This window comes from Labeo rohita, chromosome 1, assembly GCF_022985175.1.
Source record: "Labeo rohita strain BAU-BD-2019 chromosome 1, IGBB_LRoh.1.0, whole genome shotgun sequence".
NCBI lineage: Eukaryota > Metazoa > Chordata > Actinopteri > Cypriniformes > Cyprinidae > Labeo > Labeo rohita.
The window spans coordinates 24,034,156-24,047,423 of NC_066869.1; the positions used below are offsets into that span (position 1 = coordinate 24,034,156).

The 13,268-nt window shown below is 35.5% G+C and overlaps 1 protein-coding gene across 2 annotated transcripts in view; it reads left to right on the plus strand.

The window, feature by feature from the left end:
* dctd (dCMP deaminase) overlaps positions 1 to 4,908 on the plus strand; it is a 30,978-nt gene extending 26,070 nt beyond the window's left edge. The window contains exons 6-7 of one of the 2 annotated variants that reach the window (XR_007827792.1): positions 3,774 to 3,969; positions 4,074 to 4,908. Coding sequence is in view for 1 of the 2 variants with exons in the window: in XM_051110157.1 (XP_050966114.1) it covers positions 4,074 to 4,176 (103 nt within the window). In the remaining variant the exon portion in view is untranslated. The remainder of the gene's footprint in view (positions 1 to 3,773; positions 3,970 to 4,073) is intronic. The other variant, XM_051110157.1, reaches the window with a different exon arrangement.
* The last annotated feature ends 8,360 nt before the right edge of the window (positions 4,909 to 13,268 follow it).

A 13,268-nucleotide genomic window follows, 5' to 3' on the forward strand; every position in this document is an offset into this window, starting at 1 on the left:
AATCAAGGCTGTAACAGAGCCCGACCCTCAGATGTGTGGGTGTACGTGTGACCTGAAGCCTCAAAAAGCTTCTGTGAGCCTTTGAAAAAAGACGCTTGGGGATGAGTGAGTGAGCACGGTGCATAAGTCTGCATATGCCCTTTTACTCCATGCACTGTTAAAAAAAAAAAATCAGTGAAATTTACAGTAAAAACTGGTTTTGTGGTTGCCAGAATTTTACTGTTAAAAAATATGGTAGCAACATTTAAGGTTTTATGGATTTAACTTAAATTTACATTCAAGTACTGTAATTTTATTAACTGATATAATGTTAACATATCAACTTATTGAAGTACTGAAATCTGTTTTGTATTTTTGTAATACAGTGAAGCGGGTGGTGTTGAGAAAGTCACATGATGAACGAAAGCCCATCACAAGCAGCTTTTAAATACTAACACATTTAGAAGAAAACTGCTAAGAAAACATGGTTATTTCAGTGAAAAAACATCAAATGTGAAATGTATTGCAGGGAATTCTGGGAATGTCAATTTACGGTTATTCAGTGTAAATTATACATTCTTTACTGTGATACATTTTTTTTTTTTGTTTTTTTTTCCTGCCATAAAATTACATATCATGTCCAATACAGTATTTCACCGTATATAGTAGGGGAGTAGGTATATAGTATGTATAGTATACAGTTTTTACAGTCTTTTACCAGTAAAATCACGGTCATTGAACGTCAAACCGTATCAAAGGAAGAAATTTTAAAGAATGTGGGTGACCGAACAGTTAATGGTCCCCATTGACTTATATAGTAGGATAGAAAATATTATGGAAGTTAATGGGGACCATCATCTGTTCAGTTACTCACGTCATTCAAAAGAATTCTTGGGTTCAACAAAAAAAACTTTTTGGTTTGGAAGAACTTGAGGGGGCTGAGTAAATGATGACACAAATGTCATTTTTGGGTGACTATCTTTTTTTAAAGTGACAGCAGCGTAATAAACCTGCTGCTGTCTGTGTCATTAATGTTAGTCAACAACAAAAGAAAAACATTCACTCACTACTCTTGAGTGAATAACTGTTGTATCTGTTTTTGAAAAGAATCAGTTTATTGCATTTAATTACATCTGATTATTTCTGCAGTATTTCTTACTGTTAAACCTATTGTACCTGAAAAACTTAGTTTACGACTATGTTGTGATATATATTATATAAATCTCTCATATTGTGAAATAAGATTTTGGTCACATCGCCCACACTGTATCGAGTTAGGTGTTAGTGTAAAGTCCAAGAGCACTGGGACCGAAAGAGCAAAATTTAAACGCAAACATTTAACACCCTTAGACACATATAATGTGAGTGAAGAAGTCCTTCACTTTTTCTTTTTTTAATGAGATACAGGGTTAACTGAAAACTTAACTGAACTCTCCGTGGGGTTTGCAGTCCAAACACGGTCCTCTTTATGTTAGAGAGAGCCAGCGGGAACCACAGCAAGAGCGGACAGGACGGAAATCTCATCTCCCCAGTTGTATGTACACACTATATATAGATGCACGGTAAATATACTCTGAAGCCTTTCATCAGAGTCAGATCAAATAGGACTAGGGGGACATGAGCCTGAGGAGACAAAAGGAGTAGATCCGCCTGAAGATGAAAATCAGGAAATCCTTGAAGATACTTTCATGCCTCTTGCCTGTCTTTGAGGGTAGCAAGGTTAATTCCCCTGCTGCCGCTTTTTGAAGGTTGTTCTCCAATACTTCCAGCATTACTATGAATTTGTCCTGCTGGATCTCTGCATTTCCATGACTTCAGCTCTTTGATTGCAGATATTTAATGAAGCTCATATTAAAATCCATTTTACATAGTCGTGATTTTAGAGATTTTTGTCCAGACAAGTAGCTGTATATCGGCACGGCTGTGATTGGGCCGTAGGTAATCAAAGCATATACAGCCCTGTCGCACAACTACGAGTGTGACATTGTGTTTGTACAACATTTCAATGACACAAGTGTGGAAAAAAAAATAAATAAATAAAAATAAATAAAAAAATGACAACGGAGTGTCTTTAAAAACCCTCTTTTGTGCAGAAGTACTTCCTTCCACCACAGATTCAAATCTCTTTTTGACCATTTAACAGCTTAACCCAATTCTCCGTTACTAATTTGAAAATGTCACTTTAGAACTAGGAATGTTGAGTTGCTTTATTACTGCATTAAAAGCTCACTATATTATGTAGAGTATTATGAGAGCGAGATGGACAGAGCGAGTGTGATTACCTGCATCTGATACAGCATTCATTCTTCAGTTCAGTCTCTCATTCACAATAAAACATTAGTTTGAATGTCAGCTGAGGAAAGCAATATCTTTATCATACTGTCCTTTCATCTGTTAATGGTGATTTCTGATGACCGCACTGTCTGTTAGATTTACTCCAAACAAATTATATCTCATGTTTAACCACTATAGAGAAATCCGAGCCGGTGGCAAATTCCAGAAGAACTGGCCGAGGTAAGGCGGCTCTCGGCAGGTTCATGAGTGCTAAATGGCTGCTGATGCCCTGGAGCTCACATCTCCGAAAACAACGAAGCAAATTTCAAATAGATGTTATGTTTATTAACAAACCGTATATTTGAAGTTTAAACAAGTACATTCTTGTCTGAAAAAAAACCTCTTAAAACTACATTCCGTAACACAAAAACAGTATTATTCACAAAATTATAGCAGATTTGGGTGTCCGCCATGAGACTCGCTTGTGAGAAATACCGCAAACTGAGTGATACCAATGGTCAAACAGTTGGAGTTCCGATATCACTAGAATATCCCACTCCTCTCAGCCGATCAGATTCAAGGACCAGAAAGAACAGTTGTATAAATAAATTCAACCTCTTTTTTAGGTGGCCCTTAAAATTATTTGGACATTTAACCCTCTCTTAAATGTATGCATGTCTTTGTATTTATATAACAAAATATCAAACCAAGTGACATTTATTTTAAAGAAACATAGTACACATTTTTCAAACAAAGCGTTTTACAAAAAAAGTTAGTTGGCTTCTAAATTATAGCTTTTATATGCAGTATATAATAAGTAATTTTTTAAATGTTTGTTTAGCTGTCCATTTGTTTTTGGTTTTTTTTTTCCCAATATGCACAATTTGAGCTGTGGGGAAAAAAAAAAAAAAAATCTATGCATAGATTTCAGTATCTATGCACTGCGTGCATGTTTCCAATAAAAGATTTAGACTTGACTTCGACTCTAACACTGAACTGTAGTAGTAGACTATGTTTTCAGTTTTTTTTTTTTTTTCAGTTGCATATGAAGTGGGAATGAAGGATGGACAGAGGTGTTATTGAAACCTCACTACTGCTGTGCAGAATTCTGAATTGCATTCTGAATTCTGAAAGAGATGATGAATCAATTTGCTCAGGCATCAACTGAAGCCGACTTTGCGTTAAGGAACATAGGGGAGCGAGAGACAAAGCTTTGTGGTTGTTCATGGACAAAGTCTGTGAATACTTTTGCTGTCAGTAGAGATTTTATTTGTATTAACGTCTGTTGTTATCGAGGTTTGATGATGAAGAATAAATTTTTGCTGCATCCAGCTCACCTCACACTGGTGGGAAGGAGGGGTTAATAAAAGAATAAAGAGTAAAAGGAGAGATGGTAGGTGAATTGAAAAGGAGGGAAAAATAAAAGGGAAAAACGGGTTTTGTGGAGCAGTGGCAGAAGACAAGGCTATAAGTGGGAAAATTGGGAGTTTACCACCTGCTGGTTTGGTTCTTCTTGGCAGTGTATTTTCTCTTGAGATGTTGGGGCGCTTGGTCCCTGCTGGGATTGCCTTATGGAGGGGTTACTGCTTGTGCACTCTCACGAGGTCTAGTGCGTAATTGGTTTCCTCAACTCCAGCGTGCTGAGGTGAATTACTGGTGTGACAACTTGGACAATGAGGACAAGGAGTGAATTCTCTTTCTCTCACTTTTATCAAGGTATTTTTTTAAAGGAGGGCTCATATTTGACTAGAGTGACAAACTACTTATGTTTTATTTGGTCATACTTAAGTAATATTTTCTTTCTTCCTTCTGCCCTACAGGCAATTCAAGCCAAAGCAAGGCAGGATTGTCATTGATTTTAATTCAATCAACCACCCCGGATTGAAAAGTTCCAGTGGTTTGGCGGGCATACAGTCACCGTAGACAGAGCAACTTTGAGCATGACACTAAGTATTCAGAAAACAAACATTCTCACTTATGTACTGGTAAAGGTCATTATGGGTTTACACAGTGATTACTAATAGATGTATTGCACTGTTGCGCTTTTGTGTTTTAAATCTGTTTCTTCAAATCTTGAATCTTGCTGGAATTAACTATTGTCAATGTTTTAAATGTTTTCTTTTTATGTATTTGCTCTAATTCATAAAATTAACATTTTAGTCAATTTACATGCAAAATAGCAGCTGGTTTGTGACCTTGGCTGATGTGCCTTTTTTTAATTGATTCTTTTAGAGTTTCAATATTTATGATGAGTGGGTTGACAATGAGGACATTAAAATTAAGCTGGATGCCAACATGAACCAAATCAAATGTGTTATTTACTTTTTTCTTTTAACCTTTTTGTATTCTCTAAGATGAGGCTGATTAGTTTTTGATGTTCATTTCACAAGTACAAGAACTGTAAATTACCCTTCCCTCTTCAACCATTAACCACTGATGGCTGTTTTGCTCATATTCCTAAGCTTTTGTAAATACTGCAGCTGATAAACCTTGTATTCTGTCAAACCCCAGTTCACACTGTTTTGCGCATGTTGTGTCTCTTCAGGTTAGAACCCATACCTCCAGGTTTTAATTAGAAGTTTTGGTGGAAATGTTGTGCGTTACTTATTGTTATACCGGGATCACACTCACAAAATAAAAAATGAATAAAAACTACTCCCTTGTTTGTAGTGCATAGGCATTCTACGAGAGTTTGAATATTGTTTTTTCATTACATAGCACAAACCACAAAATAAATCATAACTGCCCACACTGCTGCTGATAGTTTTTTTTCTTTTCTGTGGCATGCATCATTTAACAGGTTAAAAGTTTGTTGAGAACTTTGGAATTATTTAATGCTTTCTTAACAGTATGATTTAGATTTATTTCTTTTTCTTTTTCTAAGCGTTTAGTCACTATATTCATGTCTATGAAAGCCTGTTATTGCGACTTTTTATCTCTCAATTCTGACTTTTTTTAATCTCGCAATTGCGTGATACCAACTCGGAATTCTGATGTTTTTCTCAGAAGTGTGGGATATAAACTTACAACTGAGAGTTATAAAGTTAGAATTGCAAGATATAAACTCACAATTCTGGCATTTTTTTCTCAGAACTGTGATCTACTCAGTTGTGAGAAAGATAAAGACTGACTTTTTTTCTTGCAAATGCAAGTTTGTATCTGTCAATTCAGACTTTTTTCCTCAGAATCGCATGATATAAACTTGCATGATATAAACTATAAATTGCGAGGAAAAAAAGTCAGAATTGTGAGAACTGACAATTCAGACCTTTCCTCAGAATTGTGAGATATAAACTCAATTGCAAGTTATAAAGTCTAATTTGGAAGGGGGAAAAAAACTGATCTGTTCTCACAATTGTGACTTCATTTCTCAGAATTGCAAATTTATATATTCACAATTCTTGGAAAAAAATCAAAGATGTGAGTTTGTATTGCAATTCTGAGAAAATCAAATTTGCGAGGGGGAAAAAAAGTCGCAGTTGCCTCTTTTTATTTTTTTAATTTATTCATTTATTTTTTTGTTCAGTGGTGGAAACGGGCTTCGATACATATCCGTATCACTTCTGAGTTATATCAGACTTAATGAGATGATAATTAATACTAAGCTTTTGAATACTAAAATCATGAGGCTCTTGAAGCATAACAAGGAGGAGAAGCACACCCTGATATACTGTAAAGTATCCATTGTGAACATTTACAGTGTTGCAGTGAAAACTTAGTGATAGTTTACACCAAAAATTTATTCTGCGATCATTTAGTCATGCTGTTCTATAAAACATTGAATAAGTAGTAATTCAGGTTTGGAACGACATGAGGGTGAGTGAATAATGAATTGAATTGAATGAAAAATAATTTTTGGGGCACACTATTCCTTTAAAAAAGAAGTTTGAATAAACTCAATTTGCTGAATGCTTATTAAAGGCATCATGCTGATTTGATCACATTATATTAGTCTGTCTGAATGAATTGCACATTCACTTATGGTTGTGTAGAACGTTGCTGCCATTACTGAGAAAGTCATTCAGACTAGTGTCTTAACGGCACCATAAACCAAAGCTGTAAATGGTTTCACAAAATTAAGAAAATTGCGCCAATTGTTCACAGGCAGTTGAGATTTGAGAACCTTTAAATGATTTTAAAGTCAAAAATTAGAGGATTTAAAAAGCCATATCTTAATTTCTTTTTTCAGTAACCATAAAGTCATTCTCTTCAAAGCTGCCTTTCAGCTCTTGAAGTGGTCCTTGTTTCAAGTGTCTTTACTGACTGTGCATGTTTTATTAAAAGAGGGGTGATAGTTCACCCAAAAATGAAAACTCTGTCATTAATTACTCACCGTCATGTCATTCCAAACCTATAAGACCTGCATTCTTTGGAACACAAATAAAATAGTTTTGATGAAATCTGAGAGCTTTCTGACCCTGCATAGACAGCAGTGGAACTACCATGTACAAGTCCCAGAAAGGTAGTAAGAACATCAATAAAATAGTCTCCTGCTGATGCAGGAAAACCCAGATGTGCTGCACCTTGTTTACAAGCAACGCAACATTACAGTTACATTACAGCTGAACCACTGATGTCACATGTACTACATTAATGATGTCCTTATTACCTTTCTAGGCCGTTTGAACGTTTTAGTCGTATTGCTGTCTGTGCAGGATCAGAAAGCTCTTGGATTTCATTAAAAATATCTTGATTTGTGTTTCAAAGATGAACAAAGGTCTTACGGGTTTGGAACGACATGAGGGTGAGTAATTAATGACAGGATTTTCATTTTTGGGTGAACTAACTCTTTAATAGTTGGTCAGTGAAAATGGCACATTCAATGTCCAGTACACTCTTGTCTTTTGGAATAAAAGCACATTCAAAGAAAGGTCTTATATATCGGATCACTTACAGCTTGTGTTTTCTAAAAGAAACTGAAAAAATATTTGGAAAATAAAATAGCTCTTAGTCAGAATGAAATGTCATGAAATGTCACCGGTCCCAATCCACTAGCACTGTCACGAAAATAGAAGCTTGGATATTGTGCTACACTCTTAAAAATAAAAGTTCTTGATTGGCATTGATCCTTTAACGTCCATGGAATCTTTCCATATCATAAAATATTCTTTATAGTGGAAAAAAGGTTCTTTAGATTATTAAAATGTTCTTCACACTAAGTAGAAAAAGTGAATTTTAAAGGAATAGTTCACCCAAAAATGAAAATTCTGTCATTAATTATTCACCCTCATGTCGTTCCAAACCCCTAAGACCTTTATTCATCTTTGGAACACAGATTAACTTTTGATACTTTTGATGTGTCTAGGTATTCTTGTGAACTTGTGTCAAAGACTGACACAGAAGAGAAGAAATTGTTAAAGTCGTTCTTTTTGTTTTATGTGCACACAAAAAGTGTTCTCGTAGCTTCATAACATTATGGTTAAACCACTGACGTGTCATGCATTTCAACAACGTGTTAAACTGGGGGGAAAAAAAAACGCTTAAAAAAAGTTGTTTCAATTTAAAGTAAGTGTCCATGGAGCCTTAATATTTTAAAGGAAAAGTGCACTTCTAGAACAAAAATTTATAGGTAATGTAATCACCCCCTTGTCATCCAAGATGTTTGTGTCTTTCTTTCTTAGGTCGTAAAGAAATTGTTTTTTGTGGAAAACATTTCAGCATTTTTCTCCATATAATGGACTGATATGGTGCCCTGAGTTTGAACTTCCAAAATGCAGCTTAAATGCGGCTTCAAAGGATCCCAAATGCGGTTGTAAACGATTCCAGAGGAAGAAAGGTCATATCTAGCGAAACGCTTGGTTATTTTCATTTAAGAAAATACAATTTAAATACTTTTTAATCTCAAATGCTCGTCTTATCTTGCTCTGCCTGAACTCTGTGTATTCTGGTTCAAGACAGATTTGGAAATCAAAATCATCCTTCAAAATCGTCCTACATCGCTGCAGAAGTACCAACCCAGTGTTTGCAAAGTGAACATGCAAAGAAGATCAAACCCCCTTAACAAAAATGGTAAAACAGCGATATTGGATGATTTTGAAGTTGAGATGGGAGTTTTTCAACATACCCTAACTGTCATGAAACAGTTCAGGCAGAGTAAGACAAGACGAGCGTTTGACATTACAAAGTATATAAGTTGTATTATTTTTATGAAAGTAACTGATCGTTTCACTAGATAAGGCCCTCTGTCCTCGGCTGGGATCGTTTACAACCGCATTTAAACTGCATTTTGGAAGTTCAAACTTGGGGCACCATAGAAGTCCACTATATGGAGAAAAATACTAAAATGTTTTCCTCAAAAAATATAATTTCTTTACAACTGAAGAAAGAAAGACATGAACATCTTGAATGACAAGGGGGTGATTCTTGTTCTGGAAGTGGACTTCTCCTTTAAGTTTACTCAAATATCCATGTTTTCATGTAGTACAACTTAACATTTCATGTTGACTAAACTTAAAATTTTAAGGCAGCACAAATAGTTTTTTTTTCCCATTAAAACATTTTTTTTTTTTTTTTTTTTTTACAGTGTAGTTGCGTTGCTGTCTATACAAGGTCAAAAAAAGCTCTCAGGTTTCCTTTAAAATATCTTAATTTGTTTTCTAAAGATGAATGAAGGTCTTACAGGTTTGGAACAATATAAGCGTGAGTATTTCTTGACAGAATTGTCATTTTTGCTCAACTGACCCTTTAAGAAAGGTTCTTTGGAGAACCTAAAATTGTTATTCTAAACATTACTGTGAATAACCTATTTTGGAACCCGCTTTTGGAATGTGTATATATACACTTTTTTTTTTTTTTTTTTTTTTTTTTTTGGCAGAAGAAAGTACTGTGTCTACACCGGACGCGACCTGGGTGGTGCACAGCAACAAAATACAGTAAAACCCATTATAATCATTGATGCGTACACGACAAATCCCAGACAGTAAACTGCTACTGCATTCTATTTATGACATGCTCACTCACGGTGTTATAAATGTCTGCAGTATCATGTTTTTTGGTGACCTGTCCCTTTAACGCTTTGCGATAAACATTCTGACTGCATCAGAAGTAACTGTAGCTTTTAAAACCATAATGATGTAGATCATTAGTTTGTTGCTATTCTATAACTTTGCGCTTTTTTTAGCTAGATGTTGTGGCTGCTTATATTTTTATCTTTGAGTTTGATGATGTATTGCATCATTACACCCACCTGATGGGAGAGTTGTCATTGCTGTAAAAGAATAGTCCCACTCAGTTTATACTTCAAGAGAAAAGAAATATATTTTGTTCTTCCATTTTTCTTTTATCTGAAATGCAGTATGCTGTTAATATGATGGGAAAGGTCACAAACACCTCAAAGCCTACATAAAAAAAGACATGAGTTGGTAAATATATGCAAATTGCATAATGCGTGGAGGTGATCAGACCTATAATTTTTTTGGATGACAGTTTTCTCTGATGATTTGTTTCGGGTGAGAGGTCTGGAGGTGCTGCTAAAAATAAGTCTTGTAATGGTCTTTTGCAGGAAAGGAAAGTGTTCTGTGTGAGCAGCAAAGGGGGTTATAAAATGCTTCAAAAAAAGTTTACAGCAAGCAGATGAAAACCTGTTCATGTGTCAGATGGTGTAGCTGATGGAGTGCTGCAGCATAGTCTGTTTGAGAACCAAGTGCAATCATTCTCTGGAACACAGCGCACTGACAGCCAGCCAGCACTGTCTAAGAGAAGACAGACCAAAGCACACCGGCCCTCTTCAGAGGTGAGATACTGATGCCTTAAGAAACGACACGGGTAAAATGCGCATCAAATTGGTCACAAGATGCAAATTGTGGAAACGTGTAGCTCTTTAAATGTACGTTCGGAAAGTCGCCAACACCAGCAAGTTTTAGACTTTTATTGGCAGTGCCATTTTATTGATAGTGACTGTCAGAGAGCTGACAGAAAATGATGGAGAAGATATGTCTGCATATAAGCATCATAAGGATGACAGAGTATGCAAAGACGAATAAAATTATTAAATATATATGTTACTGAAATATTTACAAAAAGCAGATCTCGGAAAAACTAAATAATAAAAAAATTGAATAACTTGATGAAAACCATCTATTTTTATCTTAATCTAATTTTGCACACGCTGAAGAGTATTTAAAGCGCTGTCATACTAGTAATGACCTGTGATAGCCTCAAATCATTCCAAAAATATTTGATGGAATTCAGATTCAGGATGTATCAAGTAGTAAAAAAAAAAAAAATATGTGCCTTTCTGCTTATGTGATGTGGTCATCTTTTCAGCTTTCATCTTTTCAGCGCCGTAAATTTTAAATGTCCTGTCACTTATTATGAGAGAAAAGAGCTAGACGACCTACTTTAAGAACAAAACGGGTGAAAAAGCCACTGTTTCTTATTGTGCTGTACTTCACTCTCTCTCATCCAACGCTTGTGTTGTCTAGACATTAAAATTGAAACTCAAAGTGACAGGTCTTGTACTTTCAGCACTACACAATGTCACTTAATGTAAGAGGAATATGTAAATAAAGCTTGCTGACAGAAAGATGTATACAGTAATATCAATGTCATATATGATGCATCTTAAAGCTTGCGTCTTAAAACTAACAACCTGTCAGTTTTAAACCAGCCGTTTATCTCTCATTATTATCAATATCTTTATCATCAATATTATGTCAGAAATCAGAAATATTTAAGAGAAACACAACACTTAAAAAATAAAGGTTCTTTATTGGCACAGATGACTGAAGAATGTTTAACTTCCATAGAACCTTTCAATTGCAAAAATGCAATTGAAAAAATTTAGGAACTGTTTACTGAAAGGTTATTTGGAGAACAAAAAATCGTTCTTCCATGGCATCGCTATGAAAACCCACACTCCAAAAAACTGGGTTATTATTATTTTTTTAACCCAAATGCTGGATTCAGCCCATAGGGTCATTTTATTGGGTTGTAATTTTGTAACCCAAATGCTGGGTTAAACATTTTGGGTCATTTTATTGGGTTATTTTTAATATTAGTTTTAAGCTGCTGAGTCATTTTTTAATGCTGGGCTATTTTTCCTACCCAACCGAGTTGAAGTTGGTACTTTCCCCGGCAAACAGCAGCCCTTTACCGCCCCAGATTTCAGCGACACACCGGCAAAAACATTTAACCCAATCAGCTGGGTCAAAATAGCCCAGGATGTGTTCTGTCCAATATTAACCCAGCGCTGGGTTGCCAAATAACCCAAGTTGGGTCGTTTAAAACCTAGTATTTTTTAGAGTGCACTTTTGAAAACCTTTATTATTAAGATTGTAAACTATGGTGGGTGCCACCATTTTGACTTTTTGATTGATATGTAGGTTGTGCGGTTGTTTTTGTTTGTTCATTTCTTCAGCTTCACCCTTATGTCCTTGTGTGAGTGTATATATAAACAAGCAGTTTGAAATGCACTGAGGATCAGTTTTTTTCCCACTCTGTAAACTATATCTGTCCTTATGTTGCTGCTTGCTGACCTCAAAAGCTAGTTTCCTTTAGGCTTCATCTTCAAACTGTAAACAAGGCTTGACACTTCGACAAACAGAAGTCCTCCATGCCAGTATAGAGGCTCTTCACTGTAAAGGCAAAAAGTTTTCAGACCGGAGAGATGCAATCTGTCCGATATGGTGTTTGGCAAATCACGCTCAGCAAGTGTAACAACAGTGACAGGTGATGTGGGTGTTGAATAAACTGAAAATAATTTAATGTGAGCAACATCATATCTTTTAATCATCTTTTACGTTCTAAAATTTATTATATTATACCACTCCAACAGCTACTTCGGATAATATTTCAGGTAACCATAATGTGAGTGTTTGAAGGCGAATAAAATACCTACGGACAAATAATACGTAATTGAGCATCGGGTGCTTTTTCTGATTTAGCTCAGATTTATTATACATTAAATCCTTACGTGGACCTGCAATGAGCTCCCTCCCTGTTTCTTTCAATTTCAGCCTTGATAAAGCGCTGGTCATTAGCCAAAAGCTTTGTAAGTGAAGATAAAAACAGTTAGAGGAAGGCGGTTGCATTAAAAACTCCTTTAGCTGCCAAGTAAAAAGACACTTTGATCAGAAATGTAAAGGATGCCCTCTTGGAGTAAAATGTGGAATGAACTAAAAACATGTCTTATTTCATTTGGCCGATTGTCTCCATTAAAAAACACAAAACCCTCCAATTTGATCTATTGCATGAGTTGATGTGCGCTGCAGACAGCTAATGAAATGACCTGAATGCACTATGGCATTTTTAAATGAACCGCAGCAGACTTTACTTACCTTTATGTTTGCTTCAGCATATGGAATGTGACACAGAGAGCTCCATTTGATATCCATCAAACTTGCTTTCCATATGATTCCAAAAGAAAAAAGAAAAAAACATTAAAAGGAACAGTAATACAGGTGGCAAGGTGTTATAGCTGTGATTATGAAGTGAGTGTTAAACATTTTTATTCGCTTGAAGTTTAGTTCTAAACATCTGTAATTGCAGATCCAGCCATGTCTTCAGTTTAGCAACCACACATTCTGAAATGCACTAAATTTGCAGCTTCTTAAGTGATAATGAGGATTATGGGAAATTAACTGTAGTTCCATCATGGTTCATACAAAAACCATTGTATGGGAAATTGCATATGTTGTGTTATTGCATGTTTTCTGGGTAATTCGCATCCACCTAAGCCTATGGGTGAGACTTCCGGTTCATTAGCTGCTCTCCACCTTGTTTTTAAATGCAGATGTAAGCTGTTTTCTGTCAATGTGTGAGACTTCTGGTTCATCAGCTGCTGTAGAAATAACCAGAAGAATAACAAAGTGCAGTAAACGGTAAAACTGTTTGCACTAGTACCTAATTTCGATAATACATTAAAATAATATGGTAAGACACACCAGTTCGCAATATCAAACCACAAAAACTGTATTGTACAACTAAAAATAGCTGGAAGCAGATGACACCGGAAGCCAGACACAATAAATATACAAATGTTCATGCCCACTCTTACGAGAAAAATAAGGTGGATA